General features: G+C 42.5%; 1 protein-coding gene across 9 annotated transcripts in view; it reads right to left on the bottom strand.

Annotated features, from left to right (window-relative positions):
• myo3b (myosin IIIB) overlaps positions 1-23,122 on the bottom strand; it is an 884,551-nt gene that overhangs the window by 213,226 nt on the left and 648,203 nt on the right. For 8 of the 9 annotated variants that reach the window (XM_085986241.1, XM_085986242.1, XM_085986237.1 and 5 more), the window contains 2 exons: positions 20,962-21,039; positions 5,238-5,358 (listed from right to left, as the gene is read on the bottom strand). In XM_085986241.1, coding sequence (XP_085842367.1) covers positions 5,238-5,358; positions 20,962-21,039 — 199 coding nt within the window. Of the gene's footprint in view, positions 1-5,237; positions 5,359-9,202; positions 9,321-20,961; positions 21,040-23,122 lie in introns of those variants that run through there. The other variant, XM_085986243.1, reaches the window with a different exon arrangement.

Genomic DNA, 23,122 nt, shown 5'->3' with positions numbered 1-23,122 from the left:
TTGACACTCAGCATGTCCAACCAACGCAGAGCAGTAAAAAGACTTGCATTTATGTAGCGCCTTTCACGACCTCAGGATGTCCCAAAGTGCTTTACAGCCAATTAAGTACTTCTGAAGTGTAGGCACTGTTGCAATGTAGGAAAATGCAATCAACAAAGCCACCTCTCTTGATCCCATGATCATCTCTGTTCTGTCAAACTGCCCACCTGATAGCAAGTCATGGATGTGTCACAATTTCCATCAACTGAATTTCATGACGATCAAAGCCATCGTTTTTCAGACCCTACTATAAACTCCGGTCTCTTCCCATTGACTCCATCCCCCTCTTTGGACACTAGCTCATACTGAACTAGGACAAGCAGTCTGTTTGACCCAGAGCTGAACTTCAAACCTCACATACTGTTCATCAATAAGATCTCTTATTTCCACATCAGCAAAATTGTCCAGCTCTTCCCCAACCTTGTCCTCTCCTCTGTTGAAAGCCTTATCCATGTTTTGTCACCTGCAGACTTGACTAATCCAATGCTCTCCTTCCCATCTCTATCTTCATAAACTCAACTTAAACAAAACGTTGCTGCCTGTCCTATCTCACACTAACTTATGCTTGACCATCATCACAGTCCTCACTAGCCTACATTAGCTTTCTGTCCTCTAACACATTAAATTTAAAATCTTCATCATCTCCTTCAAAATGCTCTACTGTTTTTGATCACCTTATCTATGCAACTTCCTACACATTACAACCCCTCTCATACACTTTGGCCACGATTTTGCCGGCGCTCAGCGGACCCGATTGGTGGCGGGTCAGTTGTGACATTTAAAATGATTGACAGCGGGTCGGGAAACCGGTGTCAAAACAGGCACACCTGCATTTCTCGATGTTGGGTCTGCCAGCGCTGAGCAGACCCGACGGGCAGTGGCGGGAGACCCAATTCAAATCATTAGTGGTTTGTTTACAGCCACTTAACAATGCTTCTTTCCCCCAGCTTTTTGAGTTTGACAGGTCGCCTACCAGTTTCCCATTGTGCCTAGACCTCATCTGTGAAGATGAGGCGGGAGGTCACTGTCCATTGTTTCAGCTGTTGAGCTGATAGCTTCAAATGTCAAGTCAAAGCTCCCAGCTGATTGAGAAATGTTCCCTTAACCACTAGCTTCTCTAAACTGCATTTCAACTACAGATTCAGAATGCTGCAATTCCTTACACAAGTCTCCATCCGGTCTGACCTCATTACCTCTCCCACCACTGACAGATTGCTTCTGTCATCTCTACTTCACCTGCCATCTATTCCATCAGCATAGGTGCACTTTATACTCTCTCACCATGGTCCTCAGAATCTGACCATGATCAGCCCCAACACTAACATCACCAGTAGCACCAACAACAACACCAACAACCACAACAAAGTTCTCCGCAATTACCTGATGCTGCACAGGACAGAGGGCATCAGGACCAGACCACATTTCTGCCCAGCATGCCAGGGATGGCCTCACCATGGCCACATTTACTTCACTTGATGCTGTACACCCTGGCTGCCACATGATGCGCCAGGTTGGCACCAACCCACACCAACAACATAAAGCATCCCTACAATGACTAAGCCATTCCTTTCACACTCATCAGCATTGCGGGGAGTAACATTATGTCTCATCATTCACTACAACTTACTAAGCCACTTCCAAAGGTGCACACCAATCTGTCCAAGGCCGGAAAGTATTGAAAATAAAGATTTCAATGTTTGACAGAACATTAACAGAAACTTCACATGAACTTTAGCTAAAACACACAAGTGCCTACCCTTGTGTAATGTTAGCCATTCACCGCCAGATCTGGCTGGACCACATAAAGCATTATCGGGTCCTGCTCTCATCTGCCAAAATTGCTCACTATGCCAGAATCATTCTGGAATGCAAAGATAAACCCCGGCTCCTATTCTCTACTGCTAACCATCTTCTTAAACCCCTCTCCCCAGTCTCCTCCACCCTCACCTCCGACAACAAGTGTGAGGAGCTCATGGACTTCTTTGTCTCTAAGATTGAGGCCATCCATTCAACTGCCTCTGCCAGTTCCCTTCTTTCCCCTAGCCCACCGGGCCAAACTTCCTCTCAGGTTCCCCCCTGCCCTAGCCTTGAACTCGCATCTTTCTCCAGTTTCTCTCCGATCTCCCCTCATGACCTCTCCGCATTCATCTTTTCCATGAGACCCACTTCCTATCCCTTGACCCTATTCCCACCAAACTGCTAACCACCCAACTTCCTTTTCTGGCTCCCATGTTAGCTGACATTGTTAATGGATCTCTCTCCTCAGGTACTGTGCCTCTCTCCCTCAAATCTGCCGTCATCTCCCCTCTCCTCAAAAACCAACCCTTGACCCCTCCATCCTTGCAAACTACCGCCCCATCTCCAACCTCCCTTTCCTCTCCAAAGTCCTTGAACGTGTTGTCGCCTCCCAAATTCGTGCCCATCTTTGCCGCAATTCCATGTTTGAATCCCTCCAATCAGGTTTCCGCCCCTGCCACAGTACTGAAACGGCTCTCATCAAAGTCACAAATGAAATCCTTTGTGACTGTGACAAAGGTAAACTATCCCTCCTCATCTTTCCTGACTTGTCTGCAGCCTTTGACATGGTTGACCACTCCATCCTTCTCCAATGCCTCTCCACCGTTGTCCACCTGGGTGGGACTACACTTGCCTGGTTCCATTCTTATCTATCTAATTGTAGCTAGAGAATCACCTGCAACGGCTTCTCTTCCTGCTCCCGCATTGTTACCTCTGGTGTCCCCCAAGGATCTATCCTTGGCCCCCTCCTTTTTCTCATCTACATGCTGCCTCTTGGCGACATCATCCGAAAACACAGTGTCAGTTTCCACATGTGCGCTGACGACACCCAGCTCGACCTCACTACCACTTCTCTCAACCCCTCCACGGTCTCTAAATTGTCAGACTGCTTGTCCGACATCCAGTTCTGGATGAGCAGAAATTTTCTCCAATTAAATATTGGGAAGACCGAAGCCATTGTTTTTGGTCCCCACCACAAACTCCGTTCCCTAGCCACTCTCCCTAACATCTGTCTGAGGCTGAACCACACTGATCGCAACTTTGGTATCCTTTTTGACCCTGAAATGAGCTTCCCACCACATATCCGCAGCATAACTAAGAACGCTGTAACATCACCCGTCTCCGCCTTTGCCTTTGCCTCAGCTCATCTGCTGCTGAAACCCTCATCCATGCCTTTGTTACCTCTAGACTTGAATATTCCAATGCACTCCTGGCTGGCCTCCCACATTCTACCCTATGTAAACTTGAGGTCATCCAAAACTCGGCTGCCTGTGTCCTATCTCACACCAAGTCCTGTTCACCCATCACCCCTGTGCTCGCTGACCTACATTGGCTCCCGGTTAAGCAACGCCTCAATTTCAAAATTCTCATCCTTGTTTTCAAAGCCCTCCATGGCCTCGCCCCTTCCTATCTCTATAATCTCCTTCAGCCCCACAATCCCCCTCAGATATCTGCGCTCCTCTAATTCTGCCCTCTTGAACATCCCTGATTATAGTCGCGCAACCATTGGTGTCTGTGCCTTCTGTTGCCTAGGCCCTAAGCTCTGGAATTCCCTGCCTAAACCTCTCTGCCTCGCTACCTCTCTTTCCTCCTTTAAGACGCTCCTTCAAACCTACCTCTTTGACCAAGCTTTTGGTCACCTGTCCGAATTTCTCCTTAGGTGGCTTGGTGTCAAATTGTTTTGTCTTTTAATACTCCTGTGAAGCTCCTTGGGATGTTTTACTATGTTAAAGGCGCTTTATATAAGTACAAGTTGTTGTTGTTGTTAGTTGGTATGATTGTTATAGGATGAGGGGTGCCTAGTGAGATGGGGAATTGATAATATAGATAGAGAGGGATGGGTGGAGGTGTAAGGTAAGTTGGCGTGAGTAAGGATGTGCAGGAGTAGGGTAGGGAAGGCAAAGTGATGGGGATGTGATGATTGACACAGCAGGATGAGGTTGAGTATGGCTTTGCAGTAACATTTCGTGATCTACTGAGATCGTTGAAAGGTTTGCGCCACTGTAGCCTGGTTCTCCTGACAACATCCCTGCTTTTGCCCTCCTGTGCAACGTGCAACCAGGCTGCGTTGGTCTCCTGGGGAGGTCCCTTCTGCCCATTGGAAAGGAAGAGGACCTCCCTGCATGCTGCGACGCTCTGCATAAGCATATGGAGGGTGCCATGGGAGAGCCTGGGTGCAGCCGTGCACCTCTGTGTAGAGCTTGTCAGTGTTTGCAGCACCTCAATGCTGTACAACACTGACAGCACAACTGTCATAGTAAATTTGCGCATGGTCCCTTTAAGGAAACTGGCTGATGACGCATCATCAAATGACATCATGAAACCCACTTCCTTTAATTGGCCAGGAAACTCGCTGGGCGGGCTTAACAAGCCCAATCAATGGAAAGTCATGTCGGAGCCGGGATGGAGACAGGAGTGGGGCCTGGACCTGCCACCAATGTCACCCGCCACGGATCCTCTGAGGTAGGGAAAATTGCTGCCTTTGTCCTTTGACTCTGACCTTTTGTATATTCCCTCTCCCTTTGCTCCACTCATTGGAGGCAGAGCCTTAGCCTCTGGAATTACCTTCAGAAAGACCTCCACCTCTCAACATATTCAAAACCCATCTTTATGACCAAATATCCAGTCACGCTTCTTAATCTCTCCCGCTATAGTCACCATCCATTCCCCTATCTATTTTAAGCTCCTTGAAACCTTTTTTTTATGTTAAAGATGTTAGATAAATGCAAGGTGTTGCATGATGCTGATTTCTGAACTTAGGCAGCTGAGCTATGAAGAAAGATGACCTTACCTGAGATTTACTCCCTTGAGAAGAAGAGTATATGGCGGCATCTCTTACCATTTCTGATATATAACAATAAATGATTCACTTTGTGGTATGGTATTCAACATACTTTACGGATAGGGTTAATTTTTGGTTCATAAGGAAATGCAAGATTGTTTATGGAAGCTCAGCTTTGCATTAAGTACAAGTTAAAAATATTACAAGAAAGCTTGGATTGTCATATCTGCTAAAAACTGAGTTACTTCTGGCTAAAACAATTTGAACATCACTACCTAGTATTTTCAGGGGATAAACTTTGCATGAAACAAGACATTATCCTGAAAGTAGTACATAAAACAAAGCAACAATATGATTTGTATCATGTTAAATATACTTAGTAATGTCACGAATAACTCACCTTATTTTTTCACAATCATTGCTGGATCTATAGTCTGTGCTCTGGAACTCTTGTCCTGTTGTTGAACTATTACTTTCTTTCATTTTTTTATATCGTTTGCAAGCTAGATATCCCCTGACACCTGTAAAAGATCATGTGTAAAAAATAAAATAATTAAAGCTCACCTTCTGGGAGCATATGGTTAGGAAGACAATGTGATCATTGATTGCAGTATATAATACACAATTTCAAATCACCTGCACAAAATAGTGTTGCCAGTATACTTTTTAATCACTTAAAATACAATTTTCCTATTGGTTACTTGCAATAAATGGGTGTATCCAGGGTGTAACCGATTGGGGCTAGGGTTAGGGTCAGGGCAAAGATTGCTAATGCTAGAGCCACCAACTATGTTTACCAGGGCACCCCTCGGAGGAAAAGGGTACCAGCCAAGCCTGTCAGAATGTCCAAATGGTTATCTGAACCCTTCTGCCTGCACACATACCCTGACATCTGCAGAAAGACATAGCAAACCTCACTTTGGCAGACATTGTTGGTGGAGTCTCCTCTTCCCAATGATGGCAATGCCAGCAGACCTCCTGGTGGCATCACAATGAGACTTGAACACCTGTCTAACCCTTATGCAGGAAGATTCTTCAGAAGACTTCCAAGCACAGCATATCATATTTTACATGGTTTTGCACGAAAAAAGCATGCCAGGATAATCTGGGTTGCGCGTTGGGCCACATCTGAAAAAAATGCCAACATCCATTTCAGCGGGATAAGGCAAGCCCACCTGGGAATGACTGCGATAACCTGCTTCTTTAGAGACTGGATCAGCAGAGAGGGAAATGCCAAGCTTTGTCATCTGCTGCAAAGTCACCAGTGACTACCATGCAGCACAGAATTTGCACACGTGTAGGGACAATAATAGTCGGTAGTTCTAACTTAAGGGATTACCCCAGTAATTATATCTAGGATTGTCATCAAATGCATTCAAAAATAATTTATGTATGATGTTGCCATATAGACCAGCCAGAAAAATTCTTTCCACATTGTCATCTCCGATTCTACTTGTTTACAGCAGTAAACTGGAAGTAGCAGTAAAAGGCTTCACTGTATAACCAGCCACAGCAATCCCTAACATGAGCATGAACAACCCCAAAGTAGTTTCATTAATGTTTATACTACATGTAGAAAAACTTGTTTGATAATGTTATATTAAAGTAGACATGAAACAAGAAATGAGATTGGTGCAAACTGAGAGAACTGCCAGATCAAGTTGCTCTTTATATAGGTTTCAATGTTGAAAAGGAATATTAACGACTAGGGTTTCGCACTTCAATGTTCTCATTTTTTAAAGCTGCAGTGACAGGGTATGGAAACAAGCTACATAAAGCAAGATGCTGATATGTTGATTTTCATACAGAATTCATAAAAGTTTTTGCCTTTGCTTTGTATCTTTGGAATTCTCTACCTCAGAGGGCTGTGAATGCTGAATCTTTGAGTATATTCAAGGCTGAGATAGATAGATTTTTGGACTCTAGAGGAATCAAGGGACATGGGGATTGGGCGGGAAAGTGGAGTTGAGGTGGATGATCAGCCATGATCTTATTGAATGGCGGAGCAAGCTCAAGGGGCAGTATGGCCTACTCCTGCTCTTACTTCTTATGTTCTTATGTTCACCACTTTTTAATCAAATGTGACCTAGAAATTCCACGGCATTTTTGATATAATTTTACTGTATAATAACTTTTTTTGGCAGCCATTAATACTGATTTCCTGCCCCAAAATCAATCTCCCCAAATTATCTTGCACTTTTTGGCCCTTCCCACGATCTGCCCATCGAGTCCCGAGTGAGCTCATTTACATCTATTATAAGTCTTCTGTTTTTACATATGCAATGCACTAGGGGCAAGTTAGAATGAGAATTAAAAAGCGCAGCTGTTGGCATAATCAGCCGAGAAAATCGGAAGTGAGGAGTTTGCGAGCCTGAAAAGTGTGGAGAGTTTCAATAGCAATTTCTGCAGCTGGGAATTACTTTTTGTGGTAGTTTTTTGGCACTCTTGTCTACACAGACCTAGACTTGCTTCAGACTGCTTCTGGAATTGTGAGACCATCAAGAGAGCTTGGGTCCCACCTCCCCTGCCCCCACAGTAAGGCTTTCTCTGGATCAGGTATGGCATTCCCTATGGACATACCATTGTATGCCATAATCATGGAGGAGGAGCAGGAGCAGAACAGTATGGAATAAATGAAAGTCAGGTAGCATTTAAGGAATAAGGACTCCATCAGATATTACTTCTCCTCATAGAATACATGGATAACACATGTTGTATGAGGACTTGCTAAGGAGCTGTGGACAAGCTGAATGAGCTTCACTAAAGAGGTACAGTAATAGGGGAGATCTGCTACAAACTTCATGACGGCTTGCAGATATAGTTAGCTGCTTGCACTGCTCTCTCTGTGGCTATGAAGGCGAAGACCACAACCAATATTTGTGCGAAGGGTCATTTCTGGCTGCCATGGGGGATTCATGTAATATCAGCCAAGAAGCAGTATGGGCGTGCATTTGTCAGATGATTGACACATTTTACAGGAGATCGGGGGAATTCATCACTTTTCCCATCACAGTAAGGCAGCAGAAAGGGCCATCCAAATTTGGGGTTACTGGTTTTCCCAAGATCCACGTTGCTTTGTGAGCTCCTAGAGAAATCTCCCTCAAATTGCTAAACAGGAAGGCTTCCATTCCCTGGACACACAGATTGTGTGTGACAACATGCAAAGGATCCTACATGTCAACATGAGTTATGCTGCAAGTTGCCACAAGGTACTGATACTTCCAAAATTCAGTTCTCCTTGACCTCTTCAGGGAAGAAAATCATGTCATTGGACGGCTTATGAGTGACAAAACCTACCTCCTATTCCCATGGGAAATGACCCCATAAGAGTGGTCTGAATAACAGAAAAGAAGTTTTAAAGTGAGGCACATGTCTTTACAAGAGTTGTTATTGAGAGGACTATTTTGATCATAAAAGTGCTACTCATAAGTGCAATATGAGGACCTGTATTGCTAGGTCGTTGGCTGCTTATGTTCTACGAATGGGTCATGGGACTGCAATGACCCTCCTCTCATAGCAACTTGCTTCTGGCAGGAACCACTGCTAACTGCATCTCTGGAGCTTGTTCCTAGGCAGCCTGGTTCTACCTCCTATGTTCCACTGGCATAGTGCTCCGAGGGGATGGCTGGAGGACGGGCAGGTGCTGCTGTCCTGAGACAGCAGTATTAGACAGAATAACTCTAGCCATTGCCATTCCACTGGGCTCTAGATTTATGTCCCCAGGACAGCTGGTGTAATGGTAGCTATCAGATCCTGAAAGCCCCAAGAGACAGCAACATGCATCGCGGTTGCCATGGTCTGGAAGCCGATGTCTCTACTGCCACTAGAGATGCAGTCTGTGCTTCTGTGGAGGTCAAGGCACTGAACCATGGCTGCTTCTTAGGAGGGGTCTGTTAATTTATGCAATAAAGCTGTGGCACATTCTACTGATGTCTGCAAAGAAGGAACTGTTTCCTTGCTGTTGGCATAAGTGAGAGGCATAGACTCAAGAATCACACCTGTCAGTTGCCACAAAACCTCCAAGACTGAGCTCAGAGCCTGCATGTAGGTATGATGTTCCTCGAGCATCCATTTTTTCAGGTGAGAATGAATAGGTTCTGGGTCCCATAACTCTAAAGCCATGGGCAGCTTTCTCCTCAACCTCCTCTGGATAGGTGGCACATCCTCACCCACTCCTCCAGCTCCCTTGGGCTCTGTGAATTACCTGGTGTCATTTCCTCACTAAAACTATCTAATTCCTGCCAGGTTAAAGTATCTGAGCTGGTGCGTGGGAGTGGAGAAGGAAATGATGAAGGGGATGAGTTTGAGTGAACTGTGACAGAGGAACATGGGGCAGGAGGTCTCTGCAGGAACTCATGGGCGGGCTTGAGTCTAACTATACCTCCTTCATCATTTAATTTCCTTGTCTTTGTCATCATCATCAGAATTCACAAGGAAGCAGTATGCCTCTGTTCCTCCTGCGCCCTTCCTTGCTGTAGTGAATCTGCAAGAAAGGAGGGTACAATCTAAGAATGGGTGAACATTACTCTTTTGGGATTAAGGAAATAGGGAAGTTGGTGAAAGCTTGTGGTTGTGAGATTCTTCACTGGGATGCTACAGTGACAGTGTAGGTCTTCAGCTACTAAGCCGTCATTAGAACTATGCCCCCAACATCGTCATCTCCCATGGCAAGACCAGAGTGCCTCTCCATGAGCTCCATGGCCATGCAGGCCATAAATTGCTTCAGGTTGATGACGACCCTCTAGTGGCCTGCCTCTTGCAAACATGGTGCACTCTCTTCTTCTGCAGTAAGATAGAGTAAATTAGGTGAAGACTAGCAATTGAGGAGTTTATGCAAAGGGACATGGGACAGCTGAAGAAAGAGATGTGGTGGTATCATTCTGGTTAAGTGGGGGAAAGGGTTTTTAGAGTTGTGCATGCAAGTAATTGCTATTGTTAGCCATACTGTAAGGTCTTGAATTAGTGCCCCCCCCGCCCCCCAACCAACCCCCACCACCCTTAACAACATTGCCACAGACACCCAGCATTCTGGCTCTTCTCTGTTATATTTCATCCAGCAGTGTTTGCAGATCAGACTCAGTGAAATTGTGGTATCATCTCTGCCTCTGTGTTGCGCCATGCCTCTGCTAAGTTTTTCTGTGTTAGACATTCTTGAAAAGTGGCACAAAAACAGACATGAAACATCCAGTCAAGCTAGCTAACAGTCATCTCTCTGAGCCAAGCACTGTTCTTCACTTACTTGCTGCTCCCCAGTCTGCTGCTACAATCTTCAACCAGAACTGACTGTTAAAAGGCGACACTCTAATTTCCATCCACTCCAGCATATTACTCCCATTTTAATTAAGTTTTACGCGAATCACTACTCCACAAAAATCGGTAGGTGCGACTCATTTTCCATTTAAGTAAACACGGTACAACTCAATGTATGGAATTGTGGGGATAATGACTTAATTTAAAATATTTATGCATTAACTCAACTTGAACTTGCTTATGCCTCAAAGTGCTGCCAAAATATAAAATGGAATAAACGAGAAATCTATTTCAAATAGAACTGATCTAAACTATTGCCACTTTAAACAGCAACAGTTTAAAAAAAAAATTTAATGCAGTATTTGTACAGAATTCAAATCATTGAAAAGTAATTTTTGTTAGTGTTCTGTTGGAAGACAGATGGAAGTAAATATGAGCTTGTTGAACATTTGGGGTTGAAACTTTTAAAGATAAATGCAGTTGCATTCCTTTTCTTTCATTACTTTGTTACCTCTTTTTCCATTTAATTACTGTGACATGTTTTTTTACTCTGGTCAGGGAGCAGCCTTCCAGTGGAATTATCAATGCACAATTACATAATTATCTTACAGTTTTTAGTGAGGAAATGATAAAATGGTAATCCAGACAGCTGAAATAAGCAGTGTTCTCTGATTAGAGGAATAGGAAGCACCGAGAATTATTCACTATAAAAAATGGCGAGAAATGTAATGAAATAAAATAAATGCATTATTTTACACCCATTTACTATGATTGATTATTTCTAGATGTGAATTCCCCATAAATATCCACATTTAAATGGTGTGACTTTTTTTTTATTAAGCACGAATTGCAGTTAGGAATAAAAGCTCCCACCCCCACTCCACTGTGAAGGTAAGAGATTCATAAATCTAGAATAGGCACCAGATTTGCATCTCCTGTCATTTTCTGTGGCCACAAAAAACTCAGCACATGTGTGGACTGGTAATTTAATATTGTCCAGGGCATGAACTAATTCAGAACAGCAGTAAGAGTAAACATAAGGAGATTGCATTCAGTTAGAATGAAGCTAATCCATATTTCTGAATGATGATCTTGTACAGGACTGTAGTGCAAGGACAGTTTTATATTTGTTTAATCCTCCTTGTAAAAGTGCAAAGTATTAAATATGCAGAAACAAGTATCCTTGTAAATAGAGTATTGTTATCTTTTTATCTGCTTTTGATGAATCAATGGATAGGGAATAGGCTAGGCCAACTGAGACCTTTGGGCCATCAGCTCCTGTACTTGAAAGAAATGTGTTTATTTTTAAAATGCTAATGTAGTCTACCTCAAAGCAATAGCTGTAACAAATGAACGAAATAAACAAGTCATGAGTTTTCCATGAGGAGCTACTTTTCCCTATTCTCTCCACCTGTGAGCATCTGCTGTCAGGATCACTGAGCAACATCAAATATGCAAAATTAATAAAGTTACATACAAATCAAAGTAGGCAGGGTAAAGAGATCAAGAATTATTCAGTTTAATCTTTTTTTCCACACTGTTTAGGCTTATGATAAGGTCATTTACAAAAAGTATTTCAGTGCCTTTGAAATGTTTGTTCTTGTAGACAGAGCTCTGCCTGGAGGAGGGCCATAGATAACAATTAGACTGGCCTTCTTACACTACCCTCACAGTATTTTGGCATTGGTTCTGATGAAAGGAAGCCTACTAAGGTTAATATCCCCACTTTGATCTCTGTTGAGGCGTACCAGAAAGAATTAATTTACATTTCAGATGAAAAAAAATGTTGACAGTATGAAAAGGCAACTTGTTTCTGGTATGCGAATGTGCTGCAACAGAATGAGAATGGAGAGGAAGTTGTGAGGAAGCAGAAGGGATAAGCACCATTGCTGCTTTTATAGTGGAGTAGATGAAAGGAAGTTAGATTTCAATGTGTAGTATTTTACAGAAGCACATAAACCAAATGCTGCTGGAACCTCCGAGACCAAATCTTTACATAGAATGAAGCAATATACAAGTAGAGATTTCAATAAGAGCATTCACAGGTTTAACAAATCGTCTGTATAATTAAACATATTTTTCCAAAAATCTGCTGGCTGTAACTTCAGCAGGAGTCCACAGGAATGGCCAGAACCTCGCTGCACCCAAGTTTCTGGGATGGCCTTATGGGGGCAGTGTATCTGCCTGTCCCTTAAAAGACCATACATGTAAGGAGATGGGGCAATAGGCAGGGACTCCAAATGTCAGAGCACCCAGGACCTTGGCCTTCTTTGGGATCTGGCAAATGATTGTCACTGGTACATCTAGGGAGATCAGGGCATCAGCCGACCAAGAGGAGGATATGTGGCCCGCCTGGGGGTCCAGGCTCGGATTGTAGTCCCCAAGGTTTGGCCAGTCAATTTTTTTTGCAAAAGTTTTTGAGTGCCACCTTTGTAAAGGGACTGCGGGGGTACCTACATGTTTCTTCCTAGGGTGGTGGGGGAAAGAGGAGGAGGAGAGACACCCAGAACCTTCCCTCTGGCCCAGGACTCTTCAGTCCGACTTTCTAGCTTTCTGTGTGTGTGTGTGTGTGTGTGTGTGTGTGTGTGTGTGTTTAAGGGAGGGGAATGTGCAACTAGCCTGCCAAAGGCATATAATTCATGGGACCTTCCCCATGTCCTGCAAACTTTTACAGGCTCAGCGATGGTGGTCTGCGGCAAGCACATCAATGCACTTACACCTGGATTCACTGCCCCATGGATTTTCAGGGCGAATATGTCTCGCATTTACCTACAACATTGCACCTCAAAGACATCACATCTTGATTGTCACACCTGTAGGGTAAAAAATTGTTAATGGCTCAAATGCGCACTATGCGTTGAATTAAGTTTGCTGATTGGCTCAAATATTAGTTCTGTTCACTAGGCAGGTAACAAAAACTCCCAAACAGCATCAAATAATTAGCATAAAACAGAGTTTTTAAATTGCTCATTTTTCTTCAATGCTACTGTATTGATTTCTTTGTGGATTCAATGATGAGACATTTATAAAAGAGAATGACTTTTAATCTAAGGTTTGTTCAAGACTTTATACAGCTTTTTACAGGAGACCTTGCTTCAGCTCCAGCTAAAGTGAAACTAAAAACTCTCAGCCTGCTTGTCTGGTCACATGACCTCTGCTGGTCAGGCACAAGCAATCAATACCTGCAATCATGCTATTAAGGCATCATAATCGAACAGGCAAATAACATCACTATTTGCTGATATCATTACATCTCCCTTTCTTAAAACAAAAGTATTTTACTTTTAACTAACAACATGTTTTCTTTGTATTAATCTGCATTTTAACTGTAACACTTAATGAACTTACATTATCATTATCATGATCAAGGTTTTTTAACCTTGCTTTGTGTGTTCACATGAAATATGTAAATACACTAGAACTTGAAGAGAGAATAAGATAACATTACTTCCTTCTATAACAAGAGTCCTTAAATTTGCTCAATGAGTCTCTCAGGAGGCTTCACGTGTCTTGAGGATTTTCTGATTGATTGTCCTTGAATCTGAGTTGTTGCCTCAGATGATGTGTTCTCAGCTGTGTGATCAGGTTGTTCAACAGTATCAGTCTCTTGACCTGCTGTGGCTGGTTCCATGAGAAGATCTCGACGATTTCTTCTCAGAACAGCACCCTCATCTGTCTGAATGGTGTATGATCTTGGTTGAACTTCACTCAGGACAGTTCCCTTCTCAGTCCATGTATTTGTTTTGTCTTTGAACCTTACTTGGTCACCAGTGTGGAGTTCAGGTAGGTTTTGTGTTCCTCTGTCATAATAGTACTTTTGCTTTTCTTTCTGTTGTTCTTTGAACGTCCTCACTTTCTCCCCCTCTTTTGTTTTCAGGAGGTTCTCCGGGATGGGTAGGTTTGACCTTAGCCGACGTCCCATCAGGAGTTGGGCTGGTGACATACCACACTCGAGCGGCGTTGTGTGGTATACAAGCATACTTTGGTAGAAGTCAGTTCCACTGTCTTTTGCCTTGTACATCAGTCTTTTCACTGTCTGGACCGATTTTTCCACTAGTCCATTGGACTGTGGATAGTGAGGACTTGACGCTGTGTGGACAAAGTCCCACTCTTTGGCAAAGTGTCGGAAATTTGCATTGTAAAACTGGGGTCCGTTGTCTGTGAAGACCTCGCTTGCCACGCCATGTCTGGAGAATATGGCTTTCATACTTCTTATCACAGCTTCTGCAGTGGTGGTGTACAGTCTACAAACCTCTGGATACAGGGAGTAATAGTCTGTGACGACAAGATAGTCCTTCCCTTGACATACGAATAGGTCAGCGCCTACCTTCTGGTAAGGTCTGTCTGGTGCTGGGTGTGGCTTTAGTGGTTCTACCGGATTGCTTGCTCGATATTTCAGGCATATTGTGCAGTTTGACACCTCATTTGTCACATCTTGGTTGATTCGTGGCCAGTACATCACCTCTCGTGCTCTTTTCTTACACTTTTCGATTCCCAGATGTCCTCCATGGATCTTTTTTAGCATCTCTTTTCTCAGGCTCTTTGGGGTAACTATTTTACTTCCTTTGTAGATGATGTCTTCGACCACTGATAGTTCCGCCCTGCAGTTCCAGTACTCTGCTATGTCAGGTGAGCAGTCTTGCTTCATGTTGGGCCATCCATCCAAGGTGCTTTTCTTCAGTCGTCTCATTGTTTCATCTTTGTTTGTCTCAGTCTTTATGAGCTCCATTTTTGCATCTGCTATGGGCAGTGCACTTGTGATCATGTCCACGTAGGCGTTCACTTTTTCATCCATTGTGGTGTTTGCGGGCTCACTTGGGTCAACAGCTCTGGACAACGTGTCTGCTGTATACATCAGCTTACCCGGTGTGTACGCAACATTCAGTGTATAGCGTTGCAGCCTGGTCATCATTCTTTGTATTCTAAGCGGACAGCTATTCAGTGGCTTTTGGAACAATGCAATCAAGGGCTTATGGTCAGTCTCTACACTGATTGCTTGTCCTGCCACAAACTGGTGAAATCTTTCACAGGCATATGTGATGCTGAGCAGCTCCTTTTCTATTTGAGCATATCGCGTCTCCGCATCTGTCATTGAGCGCGATGCATATGCAATAGGTTGCCAGTAGTCATATTGTTGCAGAAGAACGGCACCGAGCCCACTCTGTGATGCATCTGATGATATCTTGATGGGTCTCGCTGGGTCATAAAACCTCAGAACTGGTTCCTCTGTGAGCAGTTTCTTTAGATCGCTCCATGACTTCTCATGCTCATGATTCCATTCCCATTCTGTGTTCTTTTCAGTTAGTCTTCTCAGTGGCGCTATTTTTTCCTGAGAGGTTGGATATGAATTTACCCATGTAGTTGATCATTCCATTAAACCTCTGCACGTCCTTTTTGCATTGTGGCCTTGGCATATTCTCAATGGCGGACACCTTTCTGGGATCTGGTCTGATGCCCTCACTGCTAAGGATATCTCCCACGAATGTCAGTTCTGTCACCCCGAGCTGGCATTTCTCTCTATTCTCTCTCTAAACTGTGCCATGATTTCCTCACGTGTAGGAAGCTTGAAGTGCTCTCTCTTTATTGCTCTGTTTAGATCTCTTGGATCCAGGCAAATTCTGAGCTTTCCATTCTTTTTGTCCACTACGACGAGGGAACTCACCCACTCAGTTGGCTCATCTATCTTCTGAATCACGTTCAGGCTTTCCATCCTGTCCAACTCTGCCTTCAGTTGCTTTTGAAGAGCAAACGGAACTTTTCTGCATGGATGTATGACCGGTGTCATACTTTTATCTACTCTGATCGTGTGTTCTCCTGGAATGCAGCCTAGACCCTTAAATAGGTCTTTGTACTCTTTCATGAGTTCATCATAGACTGTCTCTCCTTCGCTTTCCACAACGAGGACTCTCTTTACCAGGTTCAGTCTCTCACAGGCTTTTAAACCTAGTATGGCTTGCACCTCCTTTGGCACCACGATTAATGCTAGCGTGTGCTCTCTGTCCTTGTGTGTTACTTTGACAATGCATTTTCCTTTCACTGGTATATCAGTACCTGAGTACCCGGTCACTTTCACTTGTATTCCATGTAACTTTGGTCTGGGTCTAATTCTCTTAAAATCGGTCTCTGATATCACATTAACTTGTGCTCCAGTATCCAATTTAAATGGAATGTGTATGTCGTTCACTTTTAGTGTCAACATCCAGTCTCTTTCTTCTTTTCTGTTTTCAGACACCACATCTACATAGAATTCCTCTATCTCGCTTTCATCTACTGTATGGACCTTGCTTTGTTGCGCTTGGTTCTTACAGCAACGGGCATAATGGTTGTTTTTGTTGCATCTATTGCATGTTTTACCATATGCTGGACACTTTCTTGGTGTATGCTGTGTACCGCATCGACTACATGACTTCCGATTGTCCCTTTCATTTTCGTTTGCTGGCCACGCCTCTTTTTTCACATTGGCGCTCTCTTTGTTAAACGGTTTGTATCCGTTCTTTCTCATTGCATCCACGTTGCAGCTACTGTCACTGAACAGCTCCTTTGCCTGCAACTTCACAGTCTCTGTAGCCCTACACAGTGCTATGGCTTTTCCCAGGTCTAGATCTTGCTCTCTTAGCAGTCTTTCCCTTAGACCATTATCTGGAATACCACACACCGGTCTGTCTTTTATCAGCGAGTCTGTCAGTCCCCCAAATTCACACGATTTGCTTCGGTTTCTCAGTTCAGTCACATACTGATCAATAGTCTCGCCCGTTTTCTGTACACATGTGAAAAATTTGTGCCTCTCAAAGGTCACGTTACGTTTAGGTATGCAGTAGGCCTCAAACTGTTCCATTATTTTATCTAGCTTCATTTTGTCTCCATCAACATCAAATGTGAAGTTATTATACACCTCGAGCGCTTCATCACCCACGACATGTAAGAACATGGACGATTTCTGTTTATCACTTTTCTCGTCAGCTCTGATTGCCGCTAAATACAACCCCAAACGCTGTTTGAACTTTCTCCAATTTTCAGCCACATTACCTGACAACTGAAGCGTCGCTGGTGGGTGTAATCCTTCCATTTTTTCACTTTGTTAGCTATTCTCCAAGGTAAGTAACGATTTTCTCTTTTGGCTTGCTAATCTGTGGAGAGCTGATTCAACTTCCGATTTTTTTTTTTTTCCGATTTTTTTTTTTTTCCCGATTTTTTTTTCCGATTCTCTTTCATCCACTTCTGACACCATGTATTGATTTCTTTGTGGGTTCAATGATGAGACATTTATAAAAGAGAGTGGCTTTTAATCTAAGGTTTGTTCAAGACTTTATACAGCTTTTTACAGGAGACCTTGCTTCAGCTCCAGCTAAAGTGAAACTAAAAACTCTCAGCCTGCTTGTCTGGTCACATGACCTCTGCTGGTCAGGCACAAGCAATCAATACCTGCAATCATGCTATTAAGGCATCATAATCGAACAGGCAAATAACATCACTATTTGCTGATATCATTATAGCTACCATTCATGAACCAACAAGTACTACAAGAGTGACCAACCAAATCTCTGAAAAAAATTTGCTCCCATTTCTTTCAATGGCCATGTTGCTTTTTGAACCACTAAATATTTAGCATATATTTTTCAATCTGTGCGCATATGTTCATCCAAATTAGTTGAATTTGTTTAGGGGTTCCTAGCTTGGTAGAGGTATGTAATCCTGTTGACATTGTACATCTCGATTGTTAAAATGCTTTTGACAAGATGACAGAAAAAAGGCTACTTAACAAGATAAAGTCCTGTGGGATTTTGAGTTGGATGCGGAATTGGTTGCATTCTCTAAGACAGGCTGTTATTAATGGCAGTGGAGTCGTGCATGGATCAGTTTTAGGGCCCAGTGCTCTTTATCATCTTTATCAATCATATGGATGAAGGAATCAGAGGAACTGTTTGAAAGTTTGCTAATGATACAAAGATTTGTGGAGGTGTTAGGATCGCAGATGAGAAGAATAGATTACAAGTGATCTAGATGCGATGAGGGAATGGGCCTGTAACTGGCAATATCATTTAATAATATAAATAAATGTAGTGTACATCAGTTCTGAGGAAAGGTCATCGACCTGAAACGTTAACTCTGTTTCTCTCTCCACAGATGCTGCCTGACCTGCTGAGTATTTCCAGCATTTTCTGTTTTTATCTTAGATTTCCAGTATCCGCAGTATTTTGCTTTTGTACATGTGTATATCATGCAGGATTGCAAATTAAGGCAGGAGAAGCACCGAGCTGTCATAGAACAGGAATCTCTGAAGGTTCATAACCAGTGCCACAATTCTATTTCAAAAATAGGTAGCACATTAGGAGGTATGGTCAGGATGATCAGATACAAAACAAAAAATATTTGTAGGTACTGTTTAGATAGTACATTGTTCAGGCCTCATGTAGAAGAGTGTCCACTTTATTTCCCCTAATGATAAACAATAGATGCCCTGGAAAAGGTTCAGAGGAGGGCCACTAGATTGTTATCGTGTTTAAAGGCCCTGGTTTTCCACAATAGGTTGAGAGAGCTGTGGCTCCTTACTGGAAAATTGTAGACTTCTTGGAAATTTGATTGTAATGATTTTAAAATCATAACAGAGATATGGATAGGCTATTTGAGTTAGATAGGTTAGGAGCCTCCTGTGCATCTCTGATGACTCCTGACCCAAGAAAATGGCTCAGGGTTGGGAGGAATTTGGAGGAACATCACCCAAAGAGGAAAATTCCAGCCTATACATCCTAAATCCTAAGCATTTATGCCCTAGGATCCACTGATCTAACCTTTGCCATTACAAAAGACCAGCAGCTGTGGAGAGACGATGCTGAGATCTTAAAGGTGAGCTGTTTTGTTTCATTGTGCTGTTACACAGAGCCTCATAACTTTACTTTGCATTGCTCTTTTTTCAAAATATTTTTATTTTTATTTTCGAGGCTCTTAGCTTCATTTGGCGGTTTCCCTCAAGGCTACTCCTTGTTTGGGAACTTTCAGCAGAAATAAAGAGGAAGGCTGCAAAATTGTTTCCCAATGATAATTCTTCTCTTTAAAATGTATTTCTTGGTAGAGGAAGAGTAGAAGAACCAGTGGGTAACCTAGGAAGCCAGGCTCATGAAGCAGCACTGTAGAAGATCAAAACTCTTCTCTACGTACTCAGCCACCAGGGAGTATAGACCCCTAAGATCGTATTTCAATATTTCCCTGGAGTTATGTGTAAAGAAGCAGTGGTTCACCCCACTATTCTGCAGGGAGATCTACAAACTTGACCTCATGAGGTCATTAAACTACTCCCTGCAATGGATGGGAGTCCTGAGAGTTGTCACTCATTGCCTATACGATTGCCTTTCATGTGGTTCTGGCTGCTGTGTTGACAGGTCTCTTGCCACCCACTCCTACTATTCCATCCATCCTGTGCCTAATTTCACTTTGCAGATTGCTGACGTGACCCCTGAAAAGTTGAATGCTCTCTTCTGACTGGTTCTTATTGAAGCCATATCTTCACATTGCTGCATGCTGGTACTGCTTTAAGAGCGGCCCAGCTTTAAATACAGCACTTTTACCTTCACAAAGGCTTCTTGAGTTTACCAACCCCGCCCACTCCTCATCCCGCTACATAAAATTTACTGGGTCTCCTCACGTAATTGCAATTGCTGGCAGGGCATGTGCCTTTGTCCCACTCGGCAATATTGTAATTAGCTGACCTTGCAATTACTGACAGGGTCAGTGTTGGGGTTATTGGGCAGGTCAAAGTTCTGCCTTGCTTCACTTCTGTCGGCAGATGGCGGGACTCAGAATTTCAGGGCCTGATTCTTGAGTGTAGCTTGGCAGCATAGAGTGTTGGCCAGCTTGAGCAGCTCCATCAGAACCCAAATTCAAGAAGGACATGGACAACCAGGCCCTATTGCCATATAATCAGACAGTAGAGATTGTCTGCATTGCTTGACACATGCAGATAGAAATGGGAGTGAAGTTCAGGCCTGAAACTAAGGTACTATGTGCAGGGTTATTGAACTTATAAATTGTAAGGATAAGTGATATCCCATTAAGGTAAGCTGTGCTGTAATTTGCTGAGTGCTTGACACACGTCATGTGCAGCATGATAATCAATCTGTTAATACAGCTATTGTTTAGCAACATTGCCACCACATGGGTCTTAACCAGTTGGTGGTTAAAAATACTAACAGCCACAGGGATGGCAGGTGGCCTGGCAGATTATCATATTCAATAGCATTTGGGGGAGGTGGCGGTGCAAAAAGAGATTTAATGTATTACAAACCTCCCACTGACTGCTCAGATTGACTTTCCAACTTTTCCTTTCTGACAGCAGTGACAATAAAAATCTAACGTTACTAAATCCAGGCAGATATTTAAATACTCAGACATCCTGGTCTTTGCCAGAAAAGGAAAATTCTTTGAACAACAGGCAGGTAGATTTACTGCCAACGTGACCCATTACAATCCACCAACAGCAGATTCTAGGCCTAAATTCAGATGAAAAAAACACACCTAAAATTGTAACCTATTTTTCTCTTCTGCTGTGAATTTTCAGCATTTTTTCTTTCATTTTTAATTCTAGGACTATATATTGTTGTAAAAAATGTTTGTTTGGCAGTTTCTGATATTCCTGTAAAACAGTAAATATATAATTCTTTTATTGTGCCATCGTAGAAATATCTTTATGCTCTACAAACAGAAGTTGATATTAAGGATGATTAATGCATGTAAGTATGGAAACTATAATTTCTATGAAAATATGCATCACAATAGCATGTGTTATTATTGGGTTACTGTAGCATTTATTAGATATAGCTGCTATCCACAACATTTTGGTTTCGGAAGTGTAAAATGATATTTTAGAGCACTTGCATTACCTGTTTGAATACAAATGGCAGCTTGTCTTTGTGTCTTCAGTTGCTTGTAGATTTTATGAGCAACATATCCTCTCCAGGCTAATAACAAACAAGTGACTGATGAGCCAGGGATTGGAAAGAATAAATTGCATATAATGCATAATTATTAAAGACACAGTCTCCCTTTGGCTGGTTTGTGTTCTGCCAGAATTCATATGAATGCTACAAGATTAACTTGAAAAAGGGTGTTTTTTCTCTACAAAGCCAATTTAATTCTTTGAAAAAAGGGAAGTGATTTTTGCAATCTGTTCACTTAAAATATATACAATTTCTTAAATGTCTTGGATGTGCAACCAAGATGTATATTTAATTTTCATAGGTTTTAAGCACTTATATGAAAATTCAATTTTCTAAATATCTATTTTTAAGTTAATAAATCAAGTTCACTTCCCCCTCCCATTGCTCAGGCTCTATAAATATGCACCCTTTGCCCGTTACTAGTATCCTCTGTATTTATTTATGGGCATTTATAAATCCTTCACCTTGTGCATTTTTAGAAGCAATGTTAGGTTTAATTAACAGAGGATAAATTTGTCTGCCTCAGATATTTTCTTGAAGTAGATTATTTGGGAGAGTTAATTTGATCTGGGAGCAGTCACATGATTTTGACAGTAGTTAGTACTGTCATCGAAAACTGGATGCGAGAACTTGGAATTAATCTTGCAATCATCAGTGGATGCAATACAGTGTAAATCATTCAGTTAGAGTCTTATGCCAGTGTATCCTGGATTCTGGATTGGCTGACCTGGGACCAAGACAGTTGTGGTACCAATATTAATCACTTGATGCAGTTGTATAATTTGCAGCTGTATGCATGTTATGGGGCACAAAATGTTGTTATATGTAATGAAGTCATCACAAGACTTGACATAAACATATAAACTGCTTATGAGTATGATGAGTAGGGTTGGGCTATATAAAAAATAAAATGCTTTGTAAATCTGATGCATGCTGTAAACTACTCTCCATTGAAGATGATATGTTGTTGAGGAAGTTGGTCTTGTTTTCTTTGGAAAAGAGAACACATTGGGGTAATTATCCAAGTATGTGCTGGTAGCCGCTTTAAGCCACAACAGCAGGTCTTTAAATCTGTTCCAGCGCCAGATATCCTGTTTCCATGCATGCTTACAGCATATGGCCCAATCGCGCTAGAAATGCTGAATTATCATGAGCAACAGCCAGCACATAAAGCTAGGCTGACACTTCAGTGCAGTGCTGAGGGAGTGCTGCACTGTCGGAGGTGCCGTCTTTCGGATGAGACGTTAAACTGAGGCTCCGTCTGCTCTCTCAGGTGGACGTAAAAGATCCCATGGCACTATTTCGAAGAAGAGCAGGGGAGTTATCCCCGGTGTCCTGGCCAATACTTATCCCTCAACCAACACAACAAAAACAGATTATCTGGTCATTATCACATTGCTGTTTGTGGGAGCTTGCTGTGCACAAATTGGCTGCCACGTTTCCCACATTACAACAGTGACTACACGTCAAAAAGTTCTTCATTGGTTGTAAACGCTTTGAGACATCCGGTGGTTGTGAAAGGCGCTATATAAATGCAAGTCTTTCTTCCATTTGTATAGTGCCTTTCATGTAGAAAAATGTCTGAAAGAAATAAAAATTATTTTAAGCTGACTGGACAAAATATTGAGAGGTCCATACCATGCTTATGGACATGTGGGTGTGCTATCACGACCCTGCTTCACCGAGTGGAAAATTAATGGTTTTATTGATACTTTATTCGTAATATGAGCTACAGGGCTACTATGAACTTTTTACTCCAGATTGACTGAGGTAAATTCTGAAGAATGGTAAATTCTCTTGATTTTGATCTTCTAAAGCAGAGTAAAGTGCCATCTGGAACAAGTTTAGAGCTTAGACAATAGAATTAGTTCTCTGTGATAAACTTTGAGGTTGAATATTTTTGGATCAGAACATATAATGACAGGAATCTTAGTCATGTGCGTTCGTGCGTATGTGTGTGCATATGCATGCATACATAAAAGGAGTAGGCCATTCAGCCCCTTGAGCCTCATCCGCCGCCATTCTATTAGATCATGACTGATCAGTACTTCAACTCCATTTACCCGCCATTGCTGCATATCCCTTGATACCCTTACCTAACAAA

The sequence above is a fragment of the Somniosus microcephalus genome, chromosome 4 (assembly GCF_052327205.1).
Source record: "Somniosus microcephalus isolate GS21.2 chromosome 4, FLI_Smic_1.0, whole genome shotgun sequence".
Classification (NCBI taxonomy): domain Eukaryota; kingdom Metazoa; phylum Chordata; class Chondrichthyes; order Squaliformes; family Somniosidae; genus Somniosus; species Somniosus microcephalus.
This window is presented reverse-complemented; position numbering and strand designations above follow the sequence as displayed.